The sequence below is a fragment of the Sorex araneus genome, chromosome 2, assembly GCF_027595985.1.
Source record: "Sorex araneus isolate mSorAra2 chromosome 2, mSorAra2.pri, whole genome shotgun sequence".
Taxonomy (NCBI): domain Eukaryota; kingdom Metazoa; phylum Chordata; class Mammalia; order Eulipotyphla; family Soricidae; genus Sorex; species Sorex araneus.
In genome coordinates this window covers 242950059-242976709 of record NC_073303.1, presented here as the reverse complement: position 1 = coordinate 242976709, position 26651 = coordinate 242950059, and the positions used below count along the sequence as shown (strand labels likewise).

At 51.7% G+C, this 26651-nt stretch overlaps 3 protein-coding genes across 19 annotated transcripts in view; 1 reads left to right on the top strand and 2 right to left on the bottom strand.

Moving 5' to 3' along the window:
* LOC129402589 (zinc finger protein 426-like) overlaps positions 1–1155 on the bottom strand; it is a 30496-nt gene extending 29341 nt beyond the window's left edge. For all 17 annotated transcript variants that reach the window (XM_055129668.1, XM_055129675.1, XM_055129679.1 and 14 more), the window contains exon 1: positions 874–1155. The gene's annotated coding sequence lies outside the window, so the exon portion shown is untranslated. The remainder of the gene's footprint in view (positions 1–873) is intronic.
* Positions 192–20813, top strand: LOC129402585 (zinc finger protein 345-like). The gene is made up of 6 exons (XM_055129658.1): positions 192–295; positions 5254–5338; positions 9649–9775; positions 11030–11110; positions 13102–13178; positions 17431–20813. The coding sequence occupies exons 2-6, from the start codon at positions 5306–5308 to the stop codon at positions 19264–19266; spliced, it is 2154 nt and encodes a 717-aa protein (XP_054985633.1). The 5' UTR covers positions 192–295; positions 5254–5305; the 3' UTR covers positions 19267–20813.
* A 1081-nt stretch (positions 20814–21894) lies between these two features.
* Positions 21895–25951, bottom strand: LOC129402588 (zinc finger protein OZF-like). The gene has a single exon (XM_055129666.1). The coding sequence runs from the start codon at positions 24336–24338 to the stop codon at positions 22839–22841; it is 1500 nt and encodes a 499-aa protein (XP_054985641.1). The 5' UTR covers positions 24339–25951; the 3' UTR covers positions 21895–22838.
* Between the last annotated feature and the right edge of the window lie 700 nt (positions 25952–26651).

Below are 26651 nucleotides of genomic sequence, written 5' to 3'. Positions count from 1 at the left end.
AGGGCTCCCTGCTAGGACTCATGTGACCCCAATGCTCCACGCACGGACAAGTAGATCCAGGCAGTGCCTGGAGCCCAGGGCGGTAGACGCTGCAGCTGGGATCACACGATGCCCGCACATCCCACGCGGGGCACAGGAACCCCCCAATCCTGCCTCCGTAGGAGATACAGCAAGTCAGTTTGTGCTGGGCGGCCGCCCCGCGGCGCAGTCGCAAACCTCTCTCCTTGCCCGCCCGCCCGCCCCCTGCCAGCCCCTTCGTCCGAGCAGCTCAGCTGGAAAAGAGCTGTGGGCGCCGGTAAGTTTCTGGGTTGGGGAGACAAAGATCGGGGGTGTCCCACATAGCGCTCAGACGCGGCAAGAACCCCGGCACTGCACAGTCGTCCCCCTCCCTCCCCGCCAGCCCCCGCCAGACACACACACACACACACACACACACACACACACACACACACACACACACGGGTGTGGCTTGGAGGGTCCTGATCGCTCCTGGCGCGCGCGCACACACACACACACACACACACACACACACACACACGGGTGTGGCTTGGAGGGTCCTGATCGCTCCTGGCGCGCGCACACACACACACACACACACACACACACACACACACACACACACACACACACACACACACACACACACGGGTGTGGCTTGGAGGGTCCTGATCGCTCCTGGTGCAGCCCGGGCGCCCGGAGCCCCGCACCGCCCGGCTGCAAGGCCGGTGAGCCCTGGGCCGGGCGGCCGCGAGCCCCCAAGCTCCGAGCAAAAAGCCCACGGGGCCCCTAAGCCATCGGGAACGTGCAAAGACAAAGGCGATTCTGAAGCCAGCCCCGTGCACGGGCCCGGGACCGCCTTCCCCCCAGACTCACCCCCACATCCGGGGACCGGCGGTCGGAGAGAGACGCACGGTGGGTGCCCGGCCCTGGGCGGGCGCCGCACAGATGCTTCTTCTTGGACGTCACCCGCGGTCCTGGGGCGGCTTTTCACCCCCGAACACGTGGATGAAGCGCCCCGCGGCTCGCAGTGTAAAGAGCGTGGAGTTTCCGAGCTGTCTAAAGAGGCCCCTCGCCGTCCTGGGACAAAATCGCCTCTCAGTGACCCCCCTTTTCTTCCAGGGCCCCCTCACCCACTAGCCCCAAGGCCAGTTTTCTACGTCACTAGCTCGAGAGCATGACGTCACTTCCGCTTTTTACAGAGCGCTTTAAAGGGCCAGTGTTGGCACGATGCAGATGGCTTAAGTGTGCAGGGGTGAAGCTGCTGGCGTGGCTATGGGCGGGGTCTCACTGAAGGGCGGGGCTTGCAGGGCGGGGCGCTCTGCTGCAAATAGTTGTCTGTTGGGGGCGGGGTAAGTGGGGGTCTCCTTTGAAATACTGACCCTGCATTTGTTTAATGCCACCCTTAATATTGATTTCCCCTTCTTGTCATTTAAAAAACTTTAAAAAAATTTTATTTATGGGGCTGGAGCTCCAGCCCCGACAATTTAACTTTTAAAGTATTTATTTTGGTTTTGGGTTACACCCAGTGATGTTCAGGCCTTACTTCTGATTCTGCACTCAAGATTCACTCTTGGGAGGCTGGAGCGATAGCACAGCGGGTAGGGCGTTTGCTTTGCACGTGACTGACTCGGGTTCAATTCCAAGCATCCCATATGGTCCCCCGAGCATCGACAGGAATAATTCCTGAGTGCAGAGCCAGGAATAACCTGTGCATCACTGTGTGTGACCCAGAAAGCAAAAAAAAAAAAAAAAAAAAAAAATCACTCTTGGGGCTGGAGCGATAGCACAGCGGGTGGGGCGTTTGCCTTGCAGCGACCTGGGTTTGATTACCAGCATCCCATATGGTCCACCAGGAGTAATTCCTGAGTGCATGAACCAGGAGTAACCCCCGTGCATCGCTGGGTGTGACCCAAAAAACAAAAACAACAACAACAACAAAAAAAGTCACTCTTGGCGGGGATGAGGGAACCCTTGGGATTCCTGAAATAGAACCTGGGTCTACTGCATGCACGGCAAACAGCCTCCCCGTTGTCCTATCATTTCAGCTAATCCTTGCCCAGACAGTTTAGAAGCTCCAGCTTTCTTTTGGTGTCACAACCGCAGTTTCCAAAGAAAAACCCTGTCACAGTCCCTCATTTTCATGGCTGCAAGGAGGTGGGTAGGCGTCTGTTGGCGTAATGCTGGTGGTGGGCTGGCAAAGGAACCTTTGTGATTTGTTTTTTGAGTCCTATCCAGATATGCTCAGGATTTAATCCTGGCTCTGAGCTCAGTGATCATTCCTGGCGGGTGTTGGAAACTGTGGAATACCGGAAATTAACCCAAGTTGATCTTATGCGCTGCAAGCGCTTTAATAATTGCTCTGGCCACATCCTTTGTAATTTTCTCCTGGGGGGAGAATTTCTGCTCCACCTGTTTAGCGATTCAGCCTCCCACCTGGCGAACCCCAGCTGTTTGGGTCACCTGATCCAATGCTAGCCGAGAGGAAAAAATGCACTCGCCCGGGGCCTGATCAGTACCTGGCGCCTGTCCCTTTAAGGCTGCGGCCGGAAATGGCGGTGACGTCACGGACTCCGGGTCTTTTTCTCTGGGGCCGCTAGTTCGTAGGCGATCGCGCCGATCCGCCGCCATTCCTGCGGAAGGTGAGGAGCCGGTGAAGGGGTCCCAGTGGGGAGCAGGGGGGCCTGGAAGGCCGATTTTGTCTCTGGCCGCCTAGTGGCCGCTCTGGACACCCTGAGCCGCTTCAGTCTCCGCCGCGTGAGCACCGGGGGCGCCCCGTGAAGCGCTTGGTCAATGGCGGCCCCCGCCGGGCTGGGAAGAACCCGGCGCTGCAGGGCAACGATTCCGTTTATTGAATTATTTCCAGGGCAGCAGCGAGATGGTTTTTCATGAAACCGAACAGCCTTAGAGCAGGGGTGCGGACGTGGGGAGAGGGGCCACGTGTTGTTGGGCGAACTCGGGCGCGAGGAGGCGGGTACGAGCCGCACGCGGGAGGTTTTAGAGAGGAAAAAAAAGAAAAAAGTGTTGAAGCGGGGTTGGTGGATGCTGGCGGGCGCGGAGGGGCGCGAGCCCAGACCCTCCCGAGGGAGCCTCAGTTTCCCTAAAGGGTGGAGGGAGCGAGTGCGGGCAGCGGGCGGGAGAGATCAAAATTGGGAATTCCTGGGGTGGTTTCATTTCTCTTCTTTTTTTTTTGTTCCGTTTGTTTTTGCTTTGGGCGCCACACCCGGTCGTGCCAGCGCAGACTCCGGGTTCTGCGCTCAGGGATCACACCGGATGCTGCTGGGGGACTCCATGGGGTGCCGGGGAGTGAACCTGGGTCGGCGGCTTGCAAAGCATGCCCTCTGGCTCCGCCCCCAGAAGCTGGACTTCCTGGGCCTGGTCCGAGTGCAGCCGCGTCTGCGCCTTTGCAGATGCACTCTGACCTCCCGGGTGGGGGGCGTCCCGGGGCGGCGGATTTTCCTACTTGTGCACGTGCTCGGGGATCCGAAGCGTCCGGCTGAGACTCTAGATTTTCTCTTGTTTTGCTGGATGCTCTGGAGGTCCCCGGGGTTCCGGATGTGGTCAAGCTTTAGGGAGAAAGCAGGGTTTTTTTATTTTTATTTTTGGGAGGGTGGGGGGGCTGCAGCGGAGCTAAGTGCGTGAAAGTGCGGGGGTTGGGGGCACCGGCGGCCACGATCGTCTCTAGCTCCCGGGATAGGGCTACTGCAGGCTTCGCGGTGCTGAGAGTGGGGTGGGAGACCGGGTTTTGGGTTCCCCAGCAGAGGACTGGGCCATCCAGAGCTTCCCTCCATGGGACCACAAGGCTTGGGTCTTGCAGACTGGGCCCCAGACACTGCCAGTGTGGACCCTCCAGATTCACTCACTTTTCAGGGCCAGGGCCACAGTTGCCTTCCCCAACCCGAGGAGGATCCCCAGTTACATTCTGTCATTTTCATTGGCTGCGCGGAGGGGACGAGGCACATCTAGAATTTTTTAGGTTTTTTGTTTTAATTTATTGGGTCACACCTGGTACTGCTATGGGTTTACTCTTGGCTCTGCACTCAGGAATTACTCCTGGGAGTGGGGAGGGGTGGGGGGAAGGCGGTGCTATGGGATACTGGAGATTGAACTGGGTTTGCTGCAGGCAAGGCAAATGTCCTCCCCACTGTCCTTTCGCTCCAGCCCCACATATGGAATTTAAGGAAGTTTGGGGTGTTTTTTTTTTGTTTTGCAAGTGTGTTTGTTGAAAATCAAGCATTTTGGGGCTGGAGCCATAGCACAGCGGGTAGGGCATTTGCCTTGCATGCGGCCAACCAGGTTCGATTCCCAGCATCCCATAGGATCCCCTGAGCACCGCCAGAAATCATTCCTGAGTGCAGAGCCAGGAGTAACCCCTGTGCATCGCCGGGTGTGACCCAAAAAGCAAAGATAAATCAATAAAGGTCTATCATTTAAAAAAGAAAAGAAAATCGGGGCTGGAGTGATAGCACAGCGGGTAGGGCGTTTGCCTTGCACGCGGCCAACCCGGGTTCGAATCCCAGCATCCTATATGGTCCCCTGAGCATGGCCAGGGTTAATTCCTGAGTGCAGAGCCAGGAGTAACCCCTGTGCATCGCCAGGTGTGACCCAAAAAAAGCAAAAAAAAAAAAGAAAAAAAATCAAGCATTTTGTTTGTTTTTGGGTCACACCCGGTGATGCAACAGGGGTTACTCCTGGCGGTGCTCTGGGGACCATGTGGGGTGCTGGGTGCTGGGAATTGAACCTGGGTCGACCTACCCGCTGTGCTATGGCTCCAGGCCCTGAAAATCAGCATTTGAGGGAAATAAAGAGCGGGTGGGTGAGAGGTAGATTTGGATGGAGCTGGGGCTGTGCCTGGTGCTCACCTGGGCCCCGAGTGACTGGGAGGAGGCACCCCGGCCCAGGGTTGTCCACACCTGGTCCCGTGGTAGAGCCGCTTTCCCGGTTGTTGGCGCAGGGGGCAGTGCTGCTGCTGGTCTGCAGGGTGCGCTGAGGTGCAGTGGTGAGTCCTGGGCAGAGGTGAGGCGTCCTGGGGCTCAGTGCTACTGTTTCCTTCCCAAAGGGCCATGGGCACCCTGGATACCAGTCGGCTTCTGCATCCCCAAAAGAGGAAGGAGCATCTGGCACTGCCTGCCCCAGTGGGGACTTGAGCCTGTGCCCGAGGGTGTGACCAGTCAGGGAATTTCTGGCTCCTGTGCAGGGACTTGTGGTCAGGGGCAGAGTGCTCCTCTCTGGTGCTCACGGCACTGCCTTCTCCAGGTCTTCACACGGAGCCTCGCTGCTGATCCCCAGGAATAACAGGCTGGAGAAGATGGTGACGCACCGTCTGACATACAATCCCCAGGTAGGAGGGGAGTGTGGTTTCAGGGACTGCCTGGACACAGTGACCTGAGCCCCCAGTGCTCCGGGGTGTGGCTCCTGGCCCAAGCGCCCGGCTCTGTTTCTCGAGGCCGTGTTTGTGGGTGTTTGTTTGGTTCTGTTTGGTTTGGGGGCCACACCACGGGTGCTGAACCTCCTGCAGGCGATGCTGAAGGATCACGTTTGGCCGGTCTGGGGGACCCTCTGGGGTGCGTGGGGGTGGTGTGTGTGTGTGTATGTGTGTCTGGGGCTGACTTCTGGTAGCTTGGAGCCTGGTGTGGCTGCAGAGTTAACCGTGTATTCTCTCGAGGTTTGTTGCTGCCTCTCCTGGGGCAAAGCTCTGCTTGTTTGTTTATCTTCCACGTCTTCCCAAGGCCTTGTTGCCATGGTCTCTGCGGTGTCTCTGCTCACTGTCACTGTCACCCTGTTGTGCATCGATTTGTTTGAGTGGGCACCAGTAATGTCTCTCACTGGGCTGGAGTCCCTGCACACACCCTTTTTTTTTTTTTTTTTTTGCTTTTTGCTTTTTGGGTCACACCCAGCAATGCTCAGGGGTTGCTCCTGGTGGTGCTCCTGGTGGTGCTCGAGGGACCATATGGGATGCTGGGGATCGAACCTAGGTCGGCCACGTGCAAGGCAAATGCCCTGCCCGCTGTACTATCGCTCCCGCCCCTTGGCATACTTTTTCTCTGTTGGTTTTGTTTACTTTTTCATGGGTTGGTTGGTCACACCGTGTGCTCAAGGGCCAACACCTGGTTAGATGTCAGGGATCCATCCTGGCAGGCGGTGGAACCCTGGAACTTTGTGCAAGAAAGTGCCCTCTATCATCTTCTTGGCTCTGTTTGGTCATGTTTGTTGTTTTTTTTTTCCTTCTGTTGTGTTTGTGAATGTTTTGTTTTTTTAACTCTTGTGCCTCACAGGGTTCCTCCCGGCTCCCTCTTGGCTCTGCACTCTGGAATCACTTTTGGGGTTTCCTGTGGCCTTAAGGTGTGCCCATGATCAGACCTGCCTGGATTGATCTTTTTTTTGTTTTGTTTTGTTTTGTTTTTTTGGGTCCCACCCGGCGATGCACAGGGGTTACTCCTGGCTCTACACTCAGGAATGATTCCTGGCGGTGCTCAGGGGACCATATCGGATGCTGGGAATCAAACCCGGGTTGGCCATGTGCAAGGCAAACGCCCTACCCACTGAGCTATCACTCCAGCCCCTAGATTGATTTTTTTTTTTTAATTTTTTTGTTGAATCACCATGTGAAAAGTTACAAAGCTTTCAGGCTTAAGTCTCAGTCATACAGTGATCAAACACCCATCCCTTTACCAGTGCACATGTTCCACCACCAAGAATCCCAATATACCTCCCATCCCACTGTCCCACCCACCCACCCACCCCTGCCTGTGTGGCTGATAATTTTCGATTTGCTTTCTCTTTACTTTGATTACATTCAGTACTTCAACAGGAAATTCACTGTTATTATTTGGAATTTTCCCCCAACAATCAGACCTGCTGAAAAGGCAGCATTTGATCATTAGTTTTCCATTGCTGAGAATGAAGAGCATATGAAGTCGCGGCTGCGCGGTTTTGGATTTCTGGTATTTTAGTAACTAAGTCCAGAGAAATTTCTGCCAGAAATTGCGTCATTGCAAGCTCGTACCGTTGTTTAGTGGGCCTTATAAGCTGGCAGTCGCCATGCCGCTGCCAGGGTAAGAAAAAGCCGAGAGAGAAAAACCTTTCCCCTCCTGTGGCAGCAGGATGCTGTAGCTTAGTTCACAGTCTAGAGGCGTTTCTGCAAGGAGCTGCTGGTGCAGTAGTGGTCTGGATTGATCCTATAGGCCTCCAGGACCTGCATTTCTTTTTCTTTCACTTTTAAAAAGAGGTTTTTGTTAGCTTTAATGTTTGAATTGAATCACCTGAGGCATGCAGTTACAGAGTTGTTTAGGATTGAGTTTCAGATATGTGTTCCAACACCTATCACTTCACTAGTGTTCATTTCCTTCCCCCCTGTCCCCCAACTTGCTCTAAGGGGGTAGAGCAATCTCTCTCTCTCTCTCTCTCTCTCTCTCTCTCTCTCTCTCTCTCTCTCTCTCTTCTCTCTCTCTCTCCCTCCCTCTCCCTCTGTCCCTCTGTCTCTCTCCCTCCCCCCCTCTTTCCCTCTCCCTCCCTCTCTCTCCCTTTCTCTCCCTCCTTCTCCTTTTAGGCACTGTGGTTTGCAGTACTGCTACTGAGAGGTTATTATGTATATCCCTTTCCCTCCTTTCATTGCTCAGTTCTTTGTTTATTTATTTAATTGAATCACTGTGGGAACAGTTACAGGGCTTTCGAGATTAAGTCTCAGTCATACAGTGATCAAACACCCATCCCTTCACCAGTGCACGTGTTCCACCACCAAGAACCCCGGCATACCTCCTCCCACTCCCCCCTGCCTGTGTGGCAGATGATTTTCACTTTACTCTCTCTTTACTTTGATTATGTTCGATTTTCGACAGAAAACTTATTATTATTTGGAGTTTTTCCCCCAGCAATCAGACCTGTCAAAATGTAGATCATATGTTTTCCATTGCTGATAACAAAGAGCATATGATGTTGCACAGTCGCGAAAGCGGCCGCCCAGTTTTGGGATTCTGGTATTTTGGTAATTAAATCCAGAGGTATTTCTGCCCGCAGCCGCTGCATTTTGAGATTGGTTTGTGTGCCTCTGGGATCACGGCTGTTCAGGAGCAGAAGAGCTGTTCGTGGGCGGCTGCTCGGGGTCTCATTTGGGCGGGGAGCAGGGCCGGTTCTGCCCCCCACATTGTCAGCGCTCAGTTCTTATCCAGAGTGATCATTTCCAACTCTCACCGTCACAGTGGTCCCTTCTCTGTCCTAACTGCACTCCTGGCCCTGGCTTCTACTGTCTTTAGGTTATTATTCACATACTTTTTTTGTTTGTTTTGTTTTTGTTTTTGTTTTTGGGTCACACCCAGCAATGCACAGGGGTTACTCCTGGCTCATGCACTCAGGAATTAACTCCTGGCAGTGTTTGGGGGACCATATGGGATGCTGGGAATCGAACCCGGGTCGGCCGCGTGCAAGGCAAACGCCCTACCCACTGTGCTATTGCTCCAGCCCCTCTCATACTTTCTTACTTGCTCACTTTTTCCTTTTCAAATCCCACAGATGCTATCAGTCTGTCGGTCCCTCTCCCTCTGACTCATTCCACTCAGCGTGGTACTCTCCATGCCCACCCGTGTATAAGCACAATTTCCAACTTAACTTTCCCTAATAGCTGTGAAGTGTCACATTGTGTGGATGTGCCAGAGTTTCCTGTCCACTCACCTGTTCTCGGGCACTTGGGTTGTTTCCAGATTCTGGCTACTGTGACTAGTGCTGCAATGAACATCGTGCAGATGGCCTTTCCGCAGTGCTGTTGGGCCACTTAAGTATATGTGTTTCAGGGGGCTGGAGTGATAGCACAGCGGGTAGGGCGTTTGCCTTGCATGCGGCCGACCCGGGTTTGATTCCCAGCATCCCATATGGTCCCCTGAGCACCACCAGGAGTAATTCCTGAGTGCAAAGCCAGGAGTAACCCTTGTGCATCGCCAGGTGTGACCCAAAAAGCAAATATATATATATATATATATATATATGTGTGTGTGTGTGTGTGTGTGTGTGTGTGTGTGTGTGTTTCAGCTTTCCTGTCCTCGGGTCAGTCTCACTCCCTCCCTAAAACCTCCCTCCCCTTTCACTTCCCAAAGCTGCCCTGGCTGCAGTGACATCACCTTGTGGCTCTTTGGGGGAAATGGGAACGAAGGGTCTTTCGGGTTGGCAGAGCTGTTGGAAGCAGAGTGCGGTTTTTCCTGCTTCAGAAGGGTTTGGGGTGGGGGGGGGCACGTGAGTACTGAGTCAGACAGTCGAGGCTCTGAGTCGATCACTGGACACGGCATGGCCCCTTCTCGTCCCCAGTGCCCTGGGCAGAGATGGGGGAGAGGCCAGTTTAGGGCTTGGGGCCACTCCTACTGACTCTGTGCTTGAGGGTTAATGCCCAGCAGTGCTGAAGGGACCCTGGGCTGCCAGGACTGGCCCTGGGGTGCCTGAGTGTAAGGCCGGCACCTGCAGGAACCTTCCGGTATAGTGTCCTTACAAATCCGGCTTTCTTAGAATGGCTTTTGGGACCTGCCCGCCAGGAGTGCGCATGGAGGCTGGTTCCTCCCAAGGGTCCTGAGCCCCTCTGGGGTTCTAGGCAGGGGGTCCCGTCTTCACAGCCCTGGGAACAGGGTGGGGATGGGATTCTGACTTCTGCCCCCCTGTGTGTTGGCTCAGGATGCGGTGACCTTCCCTGATGTGGCCGTGACCTTCACCCCGGAGGAGTGGCTGTGCCTGGACGCCTCTCAGAGGAAACTCTATAGGGATGTGATGCTGGAGACCTACGAGCACCTGCGGGCCGTCGGTGAGCGCTGCCGGGGCTGCCACCCGGGCAAACCCACGTGGGCTCCCAGGCTGGGGGGTAGGAGGCGCTGGTCCCGGTGCTGGCCCCCTCAGCATCTATGCTAGCCTCGTGCACAGCTGTGGCTCTGAGTATTTCTTGTCTGCTTTTGGTTTTGGGTTTTTGTGCTGAACCTGGCAGTGCTCAGGGATCGCTTCTGTTGGCCTCATGGGGCCATAGGCCTCGCTGTGGATTGAACCCCAGGCTTACCGCATGCAGGACAAGCGCCCCACATGCGGGACTGCCCCGGCCCCCAGATCATTCCGTTCCTTCGCTGTCTGTTTACTTCGGTCGTTTTGTCTGTTTATTGGTGCCACAGAAAACCCAAACCACTCCTACTCCTGCTTTGAGTCACTTGCATGGTGCTTGAGTGACAGTGTCTTGCACAGCAGGTGCCACGACCCTTTGTTTTGTTTTGTTTTTGTTTTTTTTTTTGCTTTTTGGGTCACACCCAGCGATGCTCAGGGGTTACTCCTGGCTTTTGCACTCAGGAATTACTCCTGGCAGTGCTTGAGGGACCATATGGGATGCCGGGAATCGAACCCAGGTCGGCCGCATGCAAGGCAAACGCCCTACCCGCTGTGCTATCGCTCCGGCCCGCCACGACCCTTTGTGTCACCACCCTGAGCTCAATTTGACTTATTATATATATATTTATTTTATTTTATTTTTTTGCTTTTTGGGTCACACCTGGCGATGTACAGATGTTACTCCTGGCTTTGCACTCAGGAATTACTCCTGGCAGTGCTCAGGGGACCCTGTGGGATGCTGGGAATCAAACCCAGGTCGGCCGAGTGCAAGGCAAACACCCTATCTGCTGTGCTATCGCTCCAGCCCCATTATATATATTTTTTAAAAATTAAAAAAAAAAAAGTAGGGTTGGGTCGCCATCCTGATGCTGTTCAGGGCCTACTATAGCTCTGGCTCAGGACTCACTCCTGGAAGGGCTCAGGGTGAGTGCAGAGTGCCGGGATCGAGGTATGTGTGCCTCTTGCCAGGCCAGCGCTATACCGTTGCTCTCGCCCCCGTATCATCTGATTCCCATAACTTAAACCTGGGGGCTCTTCTCTCTCAGCTGGTCCGTCTGTGGCCCCTCCAAGGTACAGATTCTATTCACACCTTTTCAGTAATTTGCCGGGTTTTATTAGGGACACACGGGGCTAAGCCTGTCGCCTTTTCTTGTCACTCACTAACCCTTGCCTCCATCTCTGGGAGCAGGGCATTCTGGGGTGAAGCCTGCGGTGATCTCCTGGCTGGAAGGAGGAGCCCTGAGTTCGGGGAGGAGAGGCGTGTGTGCAGGTGAGTGTGCGGTGGCTCTGAGCGCCTCTGCCACCTCTGACCCTTGGGCCCTGCCACCTCTGACCCTCTGGCACACTTACACCGCCCTTCAGTCCCCCCGGACTGTCTGTCATGGAATGATCCTGCGCTTTCCTCTCTTGGCTTTGTTCCAAGAAGATCTTTTCTTCATGTGTCAGACGTGCAGAAGAGTCCCTTAGATTCGGGGCCTTTTATCCGCCCCCCTCTGTGCCTCACCAGTCTGGCTGCACATGCTTCAGTGCCAGGATGCCCTTTTCAGGGGCTCTTGGGCACCCCTCAGCCCTCTCTGTCCCCACCCTTGTCTCTGCTTTCTGGTCAGTAGTGGGATTTTTTTTTTTTTTTTAAAGATTTCTAGGAGTTGGGATTATTGTTTATTTTTTATTATTATTATTTTTGCTTTTTGGGTCACACCCATTGATGCTCAGGGGTTACTCCTGGCTCTGCCCTCAGAAATTACTCCTGGTGCTGTTCAGGGGACCACATGGGATGCCAGAGATCGAACCTGGGTCGTCCACATGCAAGGCAAACGCCCTACCCACTGTACAGTCGCTCCGGCCCCAGTATTTTTTGTCTTTATAGTTCCGTCTCTTGACTGGCTTATAGCTGTTCTGTCTCAGTAAGAAGCCGCCACTCCTTTTCTCGGTTTGTTGGTATCAAGAGTCCCAGCAGATTTCATCAATTCTGGTCAAGAGGGCAATTGTTCTTTTTGCCCAGTCCCTTTATTTATTTTATTTATTATTGTTATGATTTTTGGCTCTTTGGGTCATACCCGGTGCACAGCGGACCCTATGGGATCCTGGGAATCGAACTCTGGGTCAGCCGTGTGCAAGGCAACCGCCCTACCCGCTGTGCTATCGCTCCAGCCCTGTTTGTTTTGATTTTGAGCCACAACTGGCTCTGTATTCAGGGATCACCGGGCTCAGTACTCCATATGCTGCCAGGTACTGAGAATAACCCGGCCATGTGCAGGATAAGTGCCCTCCCCTCTGGGCTACTGCACAGGTCCCATTGGCCTCTACCATTTTCCTTTTTTCGTTTTTTTTTTTTTTTTGGTTTTTGGGTCACACCTGGCAATGCACAGGGGTTACTCCTGGCTCTGCACTCAGGAATTACTCCTGGCAGTGCTCAGGGGACCATATGGGATGCTGGGATTTGAACCTGGGTCAGCCGCGTGCAAGGCAAAACCCTGCCTGCTATGCTATCACTACAGCCCTGGCCTCTACCATTTTCATGGAGTGTTTGGGATAGATAATACTAGGTTTATTTGTTTTTTATTTATGGGGGGGGGGCACACCTGGCTGTGCTTGAGGCTTATTCCTGACTCTGTACTCAGGGACCACTCCTGGCTCTTGGGGGACTTTAGGGGGTGTCAGGGATTGAACCAGTCTCAACTGCCTGCGGGGCAAGCCTTTTTTCGCACTCTCCTGTCTCTGGCCCCTGATACTGCCAGTGACGCTTCCAGACATAAGTGCTCACCATTGCCACAGTCCCCGTCAGAGTGCCCGCTGTCCCCTACTGTGCCCTGAGCACCCTCTCCCTCCCTCCCCAGTCCCAGATCTCAGTTCTGTCAGTGAAGACTCTAGAGCCAGGATCTCTAGTATTGTTTGGTTTGGGGGCCACACCTGGTCGTGCTCAGGTCTGACTCCTGGCTCTGTGCTCGAGCATCAGAGCACAGATGGGGTCCCAGGGATTGAGCCCGAATTGACCTTGTGCAGGGCAGGCACCCGTGCCTGCTGAACTCTGTCTTTTGTCCTGACACTTGCTTATGGTAAACTGTGAATGAGTGAGTCTATAACAAAGCTAGTATGGGCGTTGCCACCATCCTCGGCACTGACCTACTTGCCCTATCTTTCCTTTCTTTAAACCTGTTAAGAAGGTGCAAACAGTACAGGCATCTTCTACAGATTCCACCTCACTCAACTTCGTTCCATTCGACTCACTTTCACCTTGCCTTTGATTGTGTTTGATTTTAGAACGCACTCCACACTTTCAGGATTTGGCATTTCAGCAGTTTGATTTGGGGACGAGATCGCCGATTACAAGAGAGCTGGTAAGATTCCTAATTTTCAAAATAAATATTCTGGGCCAAAATGTTAGTGGTACAGGGGGCAGGGCTCTTGACTTGCAAGCTGACTTTTCATAGTGTCCCCTGAGCAGGAGTAATTCCTGAGTGCAGAGCCAGGAGTAACCCCAGAACATGGCCGGGTGTGGCCCCTAAATCAAAATTAAGTAAAATATTCTTATGCTGGAGGGGTACCTCTGGTCCAAGCACATGAATTGCAAGGCAGAGTCCGGGCTCAGATCCCCACCCACACTGTGTGTTTCCCTGGCACAGCCCACAACCCGGGCCGGGCCTGGGCAGCTAAGCCTCTCTGGGGTGCGAAAATGAACTCAGTACATGTTAAGTTCACAGAAACAAACACTGGGCCAAAACATTGTACATAGGCAGGTGCTTGGATTGCCCGCAGCTGACCCAGGTTCAACCCCTGGCACCACAGGGGTCCCCTGTCCCCTGTGCCCACCCACCCCCGCTCCCCTTCCCCCCCAATTCAACCAGCAGTGGCCAAAGAAGAAAAAGTATTTTCTGGGGGCTGGAGCGATAGCACAGCGGGTAGGGCGTTTGCCTTGCACGAGGCCGACCCCGGTTCTAATCCCAGCATCCCATATGGTCCCCTGAGCACCGCCAGGGGTAATTCCTGAGTGAAGAGCCAGGAGTAACCCCTGTGCATCGCCGGGTGTGACCCAAAAACCAAAAAAAAAGAAAAAAAGAAAAAGTATTTTTCACGCTGAACACGTTGTGGTTTTCACCCAGTAGCTGGGACACAGGTGTTGATTGGGGATTGCAATCTCCGGCGCCCTGTGTTGGCCCCCGGGAGTGATCCCCGAGCAGAGTCAGTGGGGAGTCCTGAGAATCACCTGGTAGGGCCCCAAAGCGGAACCAAGACCAAAACAGTCCTCGTTAATTTTTTTTTTTTCCTTTTTTGGGTCACACTTGGCAATGCTCGGGTTATTCCTGACTCCTCATACTCAGAAATTATTCCTGGCAGTGCTCAGAGTATCATATGGTATGCCAGGGATTGAACCTGGCTCATCCATCACTGTATCACTGTCATCCCATTGTTCATTAATTTGTTCCAGCGGGCACCAGTAATGTCTCTACTGTGAGACTTAACGTGACTGTTTTTGGCATATTGAATACTCCATGGGTAGCTTGCTGGGCTCTCCGAGAGGGATGGAGGAATCAAGCCCGAGTCAGCCTCGTGCAAGACAAACACCATCCCCGCTGTGCTATCGCTCCAACACGTGCAAGGCTGTCTATTGCTCCGGCTTCCTCATTAATGTTTGAGAGGGATACACTTATAGTCAGATACTCTTTTTAGGCAGCCACACCCGGTGATTCTCAGGGGATACTCCTGGCAGGGTTTGGTGGGTCATAGAGGATGCTGGGGATGAGCAAAGCCATTCAGCAGTGTGCAAGGCAGCCCCCCTACCCGCTGTACTATCTCTCCGTCCCTGTATGGTTAGATATCCTAAACAACTGGTATGGATCTTTGCAGTTGTGTTAGGAATCTAGCCTTACCTTGCTACATGCTGTCAGGCTCCACACTCCGCTGCATCCCAGACTGGATATTCACCCTAAGGGTTTTCGGCTTCATCCGTGAATTGTCCGTTTTCCTCCCCACAAAGAAGCTTATAGTGGTCTCACACGCACCCTTAATCCGCCAAGCTTATCTTTAACCTTTTTGTGTGTGTGTTAGTTACTAGATTCCCCAAGTCAGACTTAATTATAAGTCAAACCTGGTGACTCTGGACTTTGTAGTGAATTACTTGCTTTCCTGTTTCCCTTATCATCTTTTCATATTTTATTATAGAGCAACGTTCTTTGCTTAAGCACAGAAAGACTGGTAATGCTATGCTCCTAACAGTTTGAGATGATTCACTCTGAACTATACTCCTGGGTATCTGTCATAATTACTTAACTCAGGCTTCAGTTGCCATAGTTCCTAACACCCCGAAAAGGGGGGTCCCACTGTGGGACTTAAATGGTCCCAGAGTGGCAAAGCTACCCCAGCCTTGATAAGGCACTATGATTTTGTGTGTGTGTGTGTGTGTGTGGTGGTGGTGGTCAGGGGTTCATACCTGCCAGTGCTCAGGATTTACTCCTGGTGGTGCTCAGGGGACCACATGGGATGCTGGGGATCAAACCCGGTCAGCCCTGTGCAACTCAAATGGCCTACCTGCTATACTGTCACTCTGGCCCCTCATTATGACCTAAGAGACAGGACCCTCTGAGGTAAAGGAAAATCCCGGCCTGAGGACATGGTCTGGGATATACAGTAGAAGCCTAGCATCCTTGCCCTTGTAACCCAGATAACTAAGTTTTGGAATCTGCTATCTTTTTTTTTTTTTTTTTTTTTTTTAATTTTTATTAAATCACCATGTGGAAAGTTACAAAGTTCTCAGGTTTATATGTCAGTTATACAATATTCAAACACCCATCCCTTCACCAGTGCCCAAATTCCACCACCAGAAACCCCAGTTTACCCCCCGCCCCCACCCCCTACCCCCTACTGTATAACTAATGAATTTCACTTCATTTTTTCTTTACCTTGATTACATTCCATAATTCAACACAAAACTCACTATAGTTGACATAACTCTCTCTCTTTTTTTTCTCTTTTTCCTTTTCCATTTTTTTTTTAATTTTTCCCCCTCATCCCCCTTCCTGCGCCTCATAGTATGGTGTACTCCACGCCACGTTGGCCAGCGTGGGGCTTTTGCTTAGCTCATAGTCCAGAGGTGGCTGTTACATTAAGAACCTTCAATATTTCAACAAAAACTTACTGTTATTATTTGGAGTTTCCCCCCCAAGTCTGACCTGTTCAAATGGAACCCTTTCACATTGATGACAATTATAAATGTTAAGTCGCGCGGACGCTGCGATTTTTGGATTTCTGTATAAAGTCCTGGGAAAATTCTGCCAGAAATTACATATTTCCTCCGTTAGCCGGCGTGGGGCAAAGGCTTAATTCACAGTCTCCATACATGGGTGCAAGCACTTGCTGGAACCCCAATTCCTAAAGCTGTCTCTGGTTCCCGCTTGTTCCACATCCACTGGCTCTGCAGGGGCATGGGCGCCCGGGCCGAAAACCCGGCCGGCCGGAGCCGAGCACGGGCCCGACTAGGGCTGGCTCTGTATCCCGCGGCTGTTTCAAGTTCAAAGCACACATTTTTTTTTTTTTTCCGCGCCACCAAGTTCGTACCTTCTCAACGGACCCACAAAATGTCGGACACCACGCCTTCTCCCGGAGGGGAGAGAGACCAAGAAGGAAGGTTCTTTCCTCCGTTAGCCGGCGTGGAGCAAAGGCTTAATCGGAATCTGCTATCTCTTAATGTGTTTATCCAATAGCACTGTATCACTGTCATCCAGTTGTTTATCGATTTGCTAATCGGGCACCAGTAACATCTCCATTGTGAGACTTGTTACTGTTTTTGGCATATCGAATACGCCACGGGTAGCTTGCCAGGCTCTCTAAGAGGGATGGAGGAATTGAATCCAGGTCAACCCGTGCAAGGCAAATGCCCTACCCGCTATGCTATTGCTCCAGTCTGTTTATCCAAAAAATTGCAAGTATTAAAAAGAAGTAAAGTTAATTGTTTAATTAATTTACTAATAGCTAGGGAAAGGGAAAAGGCAATATAATGCTTGTCACCCTGGGCAGATCTCTCTGTATAGCCCCTGGGAGACAGTGTCTCCAGAACTGCCTCTGTCAAAATGCCTTACTTCTGTAAATGATCAGTCACACCTACGTGCAGTCCTATACTTTGAACCCCCTCATGTTCTAGAAGTATGCTAACAGTGCTGCATTCAATAGGCCATTCTGACCATCTGTCCGTGAATCCCCTGTCTCTTTGTTCCTCTCTTGGGGAGCTTTTGGGGGACGTGGCTCTTGGCCACCAAACACGTCGTGCACTTGAACTCACACCAGACCCAAACTTGGGTTTTCAAATTTTGATTTAAGATTGTGCTTTAGTTTCTGCTTTATTTTACGCCACTTCCTACCCCTACCCCCTGTTGAGTTGAAGACAAAAAAAAATTGTTAAAATAAACTCCCGCTCCTTTTCCCATGTGTGAACTGTGCATGTTCTTACAGAAACACTTGGTCATTCCATGGAAAAGCTATCCATGTGCTGGGAATTGCATTCGTGTGGAAGCATTAGAAACCACACCCGCATTTCAACATGGAAGTAACTGAGGCATAGAGAAATAATTGGATTTTTTTTTTTCTACTGTTCTGCAGGGAAGCGGTCGGCCCTGGTGGAATGTGTGTGATCGCGTGCAATGGGAGCAAGTCTCCAGTGAGCAGTCGTGCCTTGGTTTCAGTGGGAATGTCGAGACAGGCAGGATCTTTCCTGAGGGTGATGGGAACGGAGAGAGCGCCCTCGCTCCGAAGATGACCTTCCCTGGGATAAGCTTCTCGGAGTCTGTTCTGCTCAGTCACTGGACTCAAACCCCCCTGATGGGGCAGCCCCTGGACTGCGGGAGAGGAGCACTGTTTATGGTGAGTCCTTCACACCTACAGGCCCATAAGCAAAGTCACCATGGATTGAACCCGTCCAAGTGTAAGGAATGTGGGGGAGCCTTCCCGTGTCCTTGGCACCGCGATGCTCCCTTAGAAACCCACAGTGGACAGTATCCCCAAGAATGTCAGCAGGGAGGACAAACGTTGAGTCAAGGGCCACCCGAGATCGACGTCACGGACATCCACATCCGAAAGAAACCCTATATGTGTGAGGAGTGCGGGAAGCCCTTCATTTACGCCGCAAGCCTTATTAAACACAGGAAAATCCATACTGGAGAGAAACCTTACGTGTGTGTGGACTGCGGGAAGGCCTTTCCTTACTCCTCAGGCCTTAACATCCACAGGAAGATCCATACCCGCGAGAAGCCCCACGTGTGCGGCGACTGCGGGAAGGCCTTCAGCCTGACCTCCAGCCTGACGATCCACAGGCGGATTCACACCGGGGAGAATCCTTTCGTCTGCCAGGAGTGCGGGAAGGCCTTCATCCGCTCCTCCAACCTCACCACCCACAAGCGGATCCACAGCGGCGAGTACCCGTTCATCTGCAAGGAGTGCGGGAAGACCTTCACCTACTACTCGAAGCTGCTCTCCCACGGGAGAAGTCACACCGGGGAGAGACGGTACATGTGTCCAGACTGTGGGAAGGCCTTCGTGGACAAATCGTACCTGTCGAAGCACCGGCGGATCCACACCGGGGAGCGGCCTTACGTGTGCGGGGAGTGCGGGAAGGCCTTCATGCAGAAAGCCTACCTGTCCAAGCACCAGCGCATCCACACCGGGGAGCGGCCGCACGCCTGTGGCGAATGCGGGAAGGCCTTCGTCTCCTCCTCGGACCTGGCCCGACACCGGCGGACGCACACGGGTGAGAAACGCTTCGTGTGCCAGGACTGCGGGCGGGCCTTCCTGGAGAAGTCCACGCTCGCCAAGCACCGGCGGATCCACACCGGGGAGCGGCCGTACGTGTGCAAGGACTGCGGCAAGGCCTTCACCCGCGCCTCCATCCTCAGCATCCACACACGGATCCACACGGGCAAGAAGCCCCACGCCTGCCAGGACTGCGGCAAGGCCTTCAGCTACTCCCTCTCGCTCCTGGCGCACCGGCGGCTCCACACGGGCGAGAAGCCCTACAAATGCAAGGAGTGTGGCAAGGCCTTCGGGTCCTCCTCGGACCTCTCGCGCCACGCGAGGATCCACACGGGCGAGAAGCGCTACGTGTGCCCGGACTGCGGGCGGGCCTTCATGGAGAAATCCTACCTGTCCCGCCACAGGCGGACTCACACCGGGGAGCGGCCGTACGTGTGCAAGGAGTGCGGCAAGGCCTTCTCGCGCGCCTCCATCCTGAGCATCCACACGCGCATCCACACGGGCAAGAAGCCCCACGCCTGCCAGGACTGCGGCAAGGCCTTCACTCACTCCTTTTCCCTGACCTCCCACCGGAGGCTGCACACGGGCGAGAAACCTTACTCGTGTAAGGAATGCGGGAAGATGTTCACCAACTCCTCCAGCCTCCGGATGCACCGGAGGCTGCACCGGAGAGAAACCTCGTATATGTAGGAACTGCGGGGAAGGCCATTCGCTCGACGTCACAGCTTCCTTTCTCCGTCCACTTCACTCGAGCAGGTCTTTACATTGCAGACAAATGTATTTGGGTGGGTTTTTTTGGGGGGGAGGGGGGTGTTTTTGTTTTTGACTTTTTGGGTCACATCTGGTGGCTCTGCACTCAGGAATGACTCCTGGTGGTGCTCGGCAATGCCAGATAGAACCTAGGTTGGCCACGCTCGAGGCAAACGCCCCGTCCACTGTGCTAGTGCTCTGGCCCCTGGACACCGGGAGTAAGGGTTGTGGCCACGCCTCTGCTCCATTCTCACTCACTTCCCGCAGAAGTGTCCGCACAGGTGCTAATCACAGATGCGTGTTGGGAATGGGGAAGGACTTGTGCTGTCCGCTCGACCCTTACTGTATGTACATGGGAGAGCTCACATAGGAAGGAGGCCGCATGTTTGTCCGGAATGTGGAAAGGCCTTTCTAAACACAATTTACACGGGAGAGAAACCTCGCCTGTGTCAGGAGAGTGGGGAGACCTTCGACATGTATGAAATGTGGGGAGGGTGCATATGCTGCCTGCGCCCCTGTGCTGCTTGTGCCCACGTGGCTGGGCACATGTGGTGCCCGCATCCCCCCCTGTTGAGATGGGGATTTTCATATCTAATGTTGGGATGTGTGTCGGGGCTTCTCCGCCTTTGGAGAAGCCCGTGTTCTCTCGAGCACATCTCTCTCTCACTTGCTCTCCTTTCTTCTCCTTCCCTTCCCCAAACCTCTAAATAAAATCCATTTTTCACTTAAAAAAAAAATGTGGGGGGCCTCCTCTCAACCCACAGACCATATGGAGGCACAGGCTGTGTTGAGAATGGTTCTGTCTTTAATAGTCACCGGAAGAGTCACACTGGGGAGAGACCCCAACACAGGTTCCCCATGCGGGGAGTCCCCTAGGAGCTTCCAGAGTACAGATACGAGGGCCTGAGGCCTGGCCACCAGACGGTGTCAGGTCAGCCCCCTGATGGACTCTCCAAGGTCAGAACAGTCCTGGGGAGGGGGGTGATGAGGGGAGGCGGTCAAACAGCAAAGACACTGATCCCCCTGGTGGCAGCCACACCAGTGTCTCAGCCTTTGGGCTTCACCTGTGTGTGAAATTTTATTATTATTATTATTATTATTATTATTTTTTTTTTTTTGCTTTTTTGGGGGGGTCACACCCGGCGATGCACAGGGGGTACTCCTGGCTCTGCACTCAGGAATTATTCCTGACGGTGCTCAGGGGACCATGTGGGATGTTGGGAATCGAACCCTGGCCGGACGCATGCAAGGCAAACGCCCTACCCGCTATGCACAAGTCCAGCCCCTTTGTATGAACTTTAAAGAATGGGCACTCCTGGGACGGGCAGCCTCTGACACGGGTGGAGGGTAGGGGATACTGGTGACGGGTTGGGTGCTAGAATATTATGCTTGTATGCTTGGAAATCAATCATGAGTAACTTTTTTACCTTAATAATCCAATAAAAGTATTTCTTAAATTATTGTGAACAACTTTATAAAAATAAAATTTAAAAATATTTAAGTAGTAGAACGTTTCCTTGTGGTGGGTTGGGGGGGGGGTGGCCATAAAGAACTAAGTGACCAAAAACCAGCCCCTCCACTGGGGCCCCTGATGCTGGACACTGTCCTTTCTTTGCTCCAACTCTGATTTAGGTGAGAGCAGTGTTTTGCTGGGGTATGTGGCAGTGATCAACCTAAATACTGCAACTGAATAATCTCAAATGAGGAAGATTAAAAAGATTTTTTTTTTCAAGCTTTCATATACAAAGAACACAATAGAAAGGAGCTTTTTTGAATGTCTTGATTAGCAAAGCCATCAGTTTAATACTCAGCCTGCAGTGAATACTCAGATCTTATAGCACTTTAGGCTTGCCTTGCACACAGCCAACTTCAGTTTAATCCCCAGACCCAGGGAGGGTCTCCTGAGTCCACCAGCAGGGACCCCTGCATAGAGCCAGGACTAAGCCCTGAGCACTGCCACCAGGTGTGACCCAATAAAGAAAAAAATCCTAAGATTTTGGAAATTGGTCAGTATGTCCCGCACTCCTTTTATGTCTAAATCGAACCATTTAATGTCTGGACCATCCAAAATTAGTAATGAGCCCAGAAACAAATGCTCAACAATGACAACCATTTTCTATTGATTTTTGCCCACAAGTAAATTATGACTTGTCAGTAAGTTAACATGACATGTCCAATTGCTCCACTTACATTGGTCGGACTTTTCTGCAGGGCACAATTCTGTCCTAGTAAATTTGATGGAGACATGCATGTGAGTATATTCAGTGGCCTTTCTTCGTGTCCACATGCCCTCTCATAACTTCTGGTGGATCTGGCTCCGGAGGGCTTTGTGATTTTCCACATTGTCTTCAGGGTGATTTCTCTTTTTTTTTTTTTTTTTTTTGCTTTTTTTGGGTCACACCCAGCGATGCTCAGGGGTTACTCCTGGCTTTGCACTCAGGAATTGCTCCTGGCAGTGCTTGGGGAACCATATGGGATGCCGGGGATCGAACCCGGGTCGGCCGCGTGCAAGGCAAACGCCCTACCCGCTGTGCTATCGCTCCGGCCCCTCTCTTGATGTTAAAAAAACAAGTGAAAAACAGAAGGCAATGTCCATCCAGCGAGGATCACACCGAGATAAGGCCCAGGTTCAGGCCCCAGCACTGCTGGAAACGTGCCAAGTATATCACCAGAACCAGTTTCTAAGCCATTGCAGGTTTGACACATAACCATCCCCACCTCCACCCAACCCTCTTTCCCCGCTCAAAAACAAAACCACTTTGTTTTCAGGGTCAGAACAATAATAATACTGCAGATAGGGCATTTGACTTCGACATGGCTGACCCAGTTCGATCCGCCAACACCCCATCTGGTCTCATGAACCCGCCAGGAATAAGCCCTGAGCACCCCCGGGTGTGGCCCCAAACCAAAATTTGCTTTCCAAACAAGAGGCAGAAGATCTGACACATTCCATTCAGAAATCTGTCCAGTGGGAATTCCATGACACCTGGTAAGATCTGAAATGGCTAGGACCATGGCCACAAGTGGTCACACTTGTTTTTGTTCCTGAAGATGAGGCAAGGTCTTGCCCTCGCCCTGAGATGCGTGGATTCTGCCTCGTGTAAATTTTCCTGTGTTTATGAAGGCCTGAAGACTGGGTAAAGTTTCTCTCAGGGATTCTGTGATTCCTGAATCAATTCCTGAATCCTGAGATTCCATCACAGAAGTGCGGATTCTCTTCTGGCAATAAAGGCCTGACTGTTTCTTACAGCCTTTATCACACTGCTCACACGTATAGGGTTTCTCTCCCGTGTGAACCCCTCTACGTTCCCTCAGACTGAAGGACCTCATGGTAGCCTTCCCGCAACCCTTACAGGTATGGTGTTTCTAGCCAGTGTGAACGTGCCTATGTTGCTGCAGGCTGGAGGATTTAGTGAAGACCTCACCTTCCTCACATGCAAATGGTTTCTCTCCACTGCTTGTAAATGGTCACATACAAAGCACAAGAGAACGACTTCCTGCACATATCGCACTCAAAAGGTGTGAGACCTGAGGTGTAGAGAGAGAGCGGTGGGGGCCACAAAGGCCTTTCCACATTGCTTACACTGATAGGGTTTCTCCCCCGTGTGAATGCGCTTGTGAATGGAAAAATAAGAAGCCGAGGAATAAGTTTTCCCACAGACGTCACAGTGAAAAGGCTTCTCCCCTGTGTGAGTCCTAATATGATTCCTCAGTTGGGGCGAGGAGAAAAAGGTTTTACTGCATCTGTCACATCGAAACGGCTTTTCTCCTGTGTGGAATTTCATGTGTTTTGTCAGGTCAGAGCGTCGAGTGAAGGCCTTCCCGCATGTCTCACACGTGTGGCGTTTCCCATCGGTGTGAAAACGCTCATGAGTGGCCATGTAAGAAGAAGAGGAGAACGTCTTCTCACGTGTGTTACACTCAAGAGGCTTCTCGCCCGTGTGCGTCTGCAAATGTTTTGTGAGGTAGGAGGAAGAAGAAAAAACGTTGCCACATTGGTCACACAGATAATTCTTCTCTCCAGAGTGAGTTCGCCTATGCACCGTGAGAAACGACCTTTGAGAAAATGCCTCGCCACATTTCTGACACACATAGGGTTTCTCTCCCGTGTGGAGTCGCTGATGCTTCACGAGGTGTGAGGACTGGGCGAAGGTCTTGCCACACCCCTCACACGTAAAGGGCTTCTCACCCGTGTGGATTCGCGTATGCTTCATGAGATGAGAAGACTGAGTGAAGGCCTTGCCACACTCCTGACACGCAAAGGGCTTCTCCCCCGTGTGGATTCGCACGTGTTTCGTGAGGTGAGACGACTGAGCGAAGGCCTTGCCGCACTCCGGACACGCGAAGGGCTTCTCTCCCGTGTGGCAACGCTTGTGGATGCTAAGACTTGACGAACTGCTCAAGGTCTTCCCACAGATGTCACAGGGCAACAGCTGCACCCTGGCGTGCGTTCGAACATGCCTTGACAGCTGTGAAGGAGCAGCAAAGCCTTTGCCACACTGCTCACACGTATAGGCTCTCTCTCCCGAGTCAGGGCGAAGGACCGAGGCCTGAGCTGAGGCTTCGCCGTGGGGCTCACGCGTAGAGCGTTTCCCCGCACTATGGTTCTTCGTGTGAGCTTTAAGTTTCTTCAAACACTCGAAGCTTTGTCCGCATTCCTTGCACGCGTGGGCCCCGGGTCCAGTCTGAATTTGACGGTGAGTGTTCAGAGAAGAGGAACCTCTAAAATCCTTTCCGTGCTGACCATCCTGACAGGCCTTCCTCCCACCGGTAGGTTGAGTCTTCGGAAGCTGATGACTCATCTGAAGATGCGTTTTCCCAGTGGCAGGTTTCTTGAGTGTGTGGAAGCCGTTTCTGTTTTCCATTTCTTTAGAAGAGATCCCGTCTGCCTGATCATTCCCAGGGGGAGGAAGGCATGGACTTTCTCTCAAGTCTTGGTCAGATTTATCCCTTTCGGACGCATTCCACGAGAGCTCAGGGCTCGGCTGTTGAAAAGAGCATGATTTAAACATTTCTATAGGAAACAGGATGACCTATATGAAATCTAGAGCCAGGGGCTGGAAAGATAGTACTGTGGGTATGGTGCTTGCCATGCAAACGGTTGGCCCATGTTGAAGCTTGGGTACCATGGTCCCCCAAGCCCGCCAGGAAAAATCCCTGAGAACAGAGCCAGGAGTAAACCGTGAACACAGCTAAGTGTGTCCCAAAGACAATAATAATAATAATAATAATAATAATAATAATAATAATAATAATAATAATATGCCCAGGAGAGCCTGGCAATCTCCCCGTAGTGTATCCATATGCCCAATACAGTAACAATGATTGGTCTCATTCTCCTGACCCTGAAAGAGCCTCTAATGTGGCACCATTGGGAAGGACGAGTAGAGAGAGGCTGCTAAAATCTCAGGGCTAGGACGAATGGAAATGTTTACTGGGCCCGCTCGAGCAAATCGAGGAGCAACGGGATGATAGTGATAGTGATAGTGAATAAAATAATAATAGAGGCTAGAGCAATAGTATAGGACAAAGGGCATTTGCCGTGCATGGGGCAACCCAGGTTCAATCCCCGGTATCCCTGTACAGTCCCCTGAGCCTCTTCGGGAGTGATCCTTGAGTGCTGAGTAACCTTGGAGCATTGCCAGGTGTGGCCCAAAACCCCCACATTCTCAAAATATTGTTTTAAAATAAAATGTGGTAGGGGCCGGAGCGATAGCACAGCGGGTAGGGCGTTTGCCTTGCACGCGGCCGACCCAGGTTCGATCCCCGGCATCCCATATGGTCCCCCAAGCACCGCCAGGAGTAATTCCTGAGTGCAAAGCCAGGAGTAACCCCTGAGCATCGCTGGGTGTGACCCAAAAAGCAAAAAAATAAAATAAAATAAAATAAAATAAAATGTGGTATACACAGTAGAGTGGGTAGGGCTCTTGTCTTGCATGAGGCTGACCCAGATCTGATCCCCAATACTCTGTACAGCCCCCCAAGCCAGGAGGGGAGTTATCCTTAAGCAAAGAATTAGGGGTTTAAAAAAAAGAATTAGGGGTAAACTCTTGAGCCCCACCAGGTTTGGCTTCAAATAGTAACAATATTAATAATAGTAATAATAATAGTAATATTAAAATTCCCAAGTTTACCATATTCAGAAATGCTACTGGGTCATTTTGGTTAAATATACAAAAGTTAACTATGTACCATCTCTTCTATCTGATAAAAATAGGAAGAATTTTTCAGCATGAAAAATAAGACATATTTTATCAAATGCATGAATCTTACCATAGCAGGGCTGTTCAGTTGTAGGATGGAGTCATTGTTCTTAAACTGTGGTTCTGATTCTAAAATAAAACACAATAGGTCACAGGAGAAGTTCATACATGGAATGTCGATTCATGACTTAAAGGCTTCATCTACACTGCTTGTCAAATAAATACATTGACAAAAAAAGTGCTCATCTGGAGACGTTTGGCAATGTCAAAACTTGTTTTTTGGGGGGCAACACCCAGCATTGCTCAGGGTGGATTCCTGGCTCTACACTCAGGAATTAATGGGACTCAGAGGACCTGTTGGATGCCAGGGATTGAACCTGGGTCGGCTGCTTGCAAGGCAAGCATCCTGTCCCTCCACCTCTGAAAACTGTGGCTTTACTAAGTATCTGTTCTCAATTTTCAAGACTTGTTATATAAAGAAATTTTTTTTTCTTTTTGGGTCACACCTGGTGATTCACAGGGGTTACTCCTGGCTCTGCACTCAGGAATTACTCCTGGCAGTGCTCAGGGGACCATATGGGATGCTGGGAATCGAAACTGGGTTGGCCGCATGCAAGGCAAACGTCCTACCCACTGTGCTATTGCTCCAGCCCCTAGAGAAATTTTTATTTTTCTAAGTTCATTCACTTCTTAATTCTACATCAATTTGCTCTGTCCCAGAAAGAAACCTATGAAAATAAGTACTCAAAAATCTGCAACTCATCAACTTACTATATTTCGAGTACTTTTTTTTTTTTTCCTTTTTGGGTCACACCTAGCAATGCACAGAGGTTATTTCTGGCTCTGCACTCAGGAATTACTCCTAGCGGTGCTGGGGCGGCCATATAGGATGCCGGGGATTGAACCCGGGTTGGCCTCGTGCAAGGCAAACACCCTACCCGCTGTACTATCGCTCCAGTCCCTATTTCAGGTACTTCTTAATGAGGCCTTATAAGTGCGACTCAGGGAAGCGTCCATCAAGTAGAAATTTCACATTAAAAAGTGTGGCTGATATATGAAAGGAAATTTGCTTGAGGGGTCTCTAGTTCTCCATTCTGAAGCCTTAAATAGAGAATTCTCTTC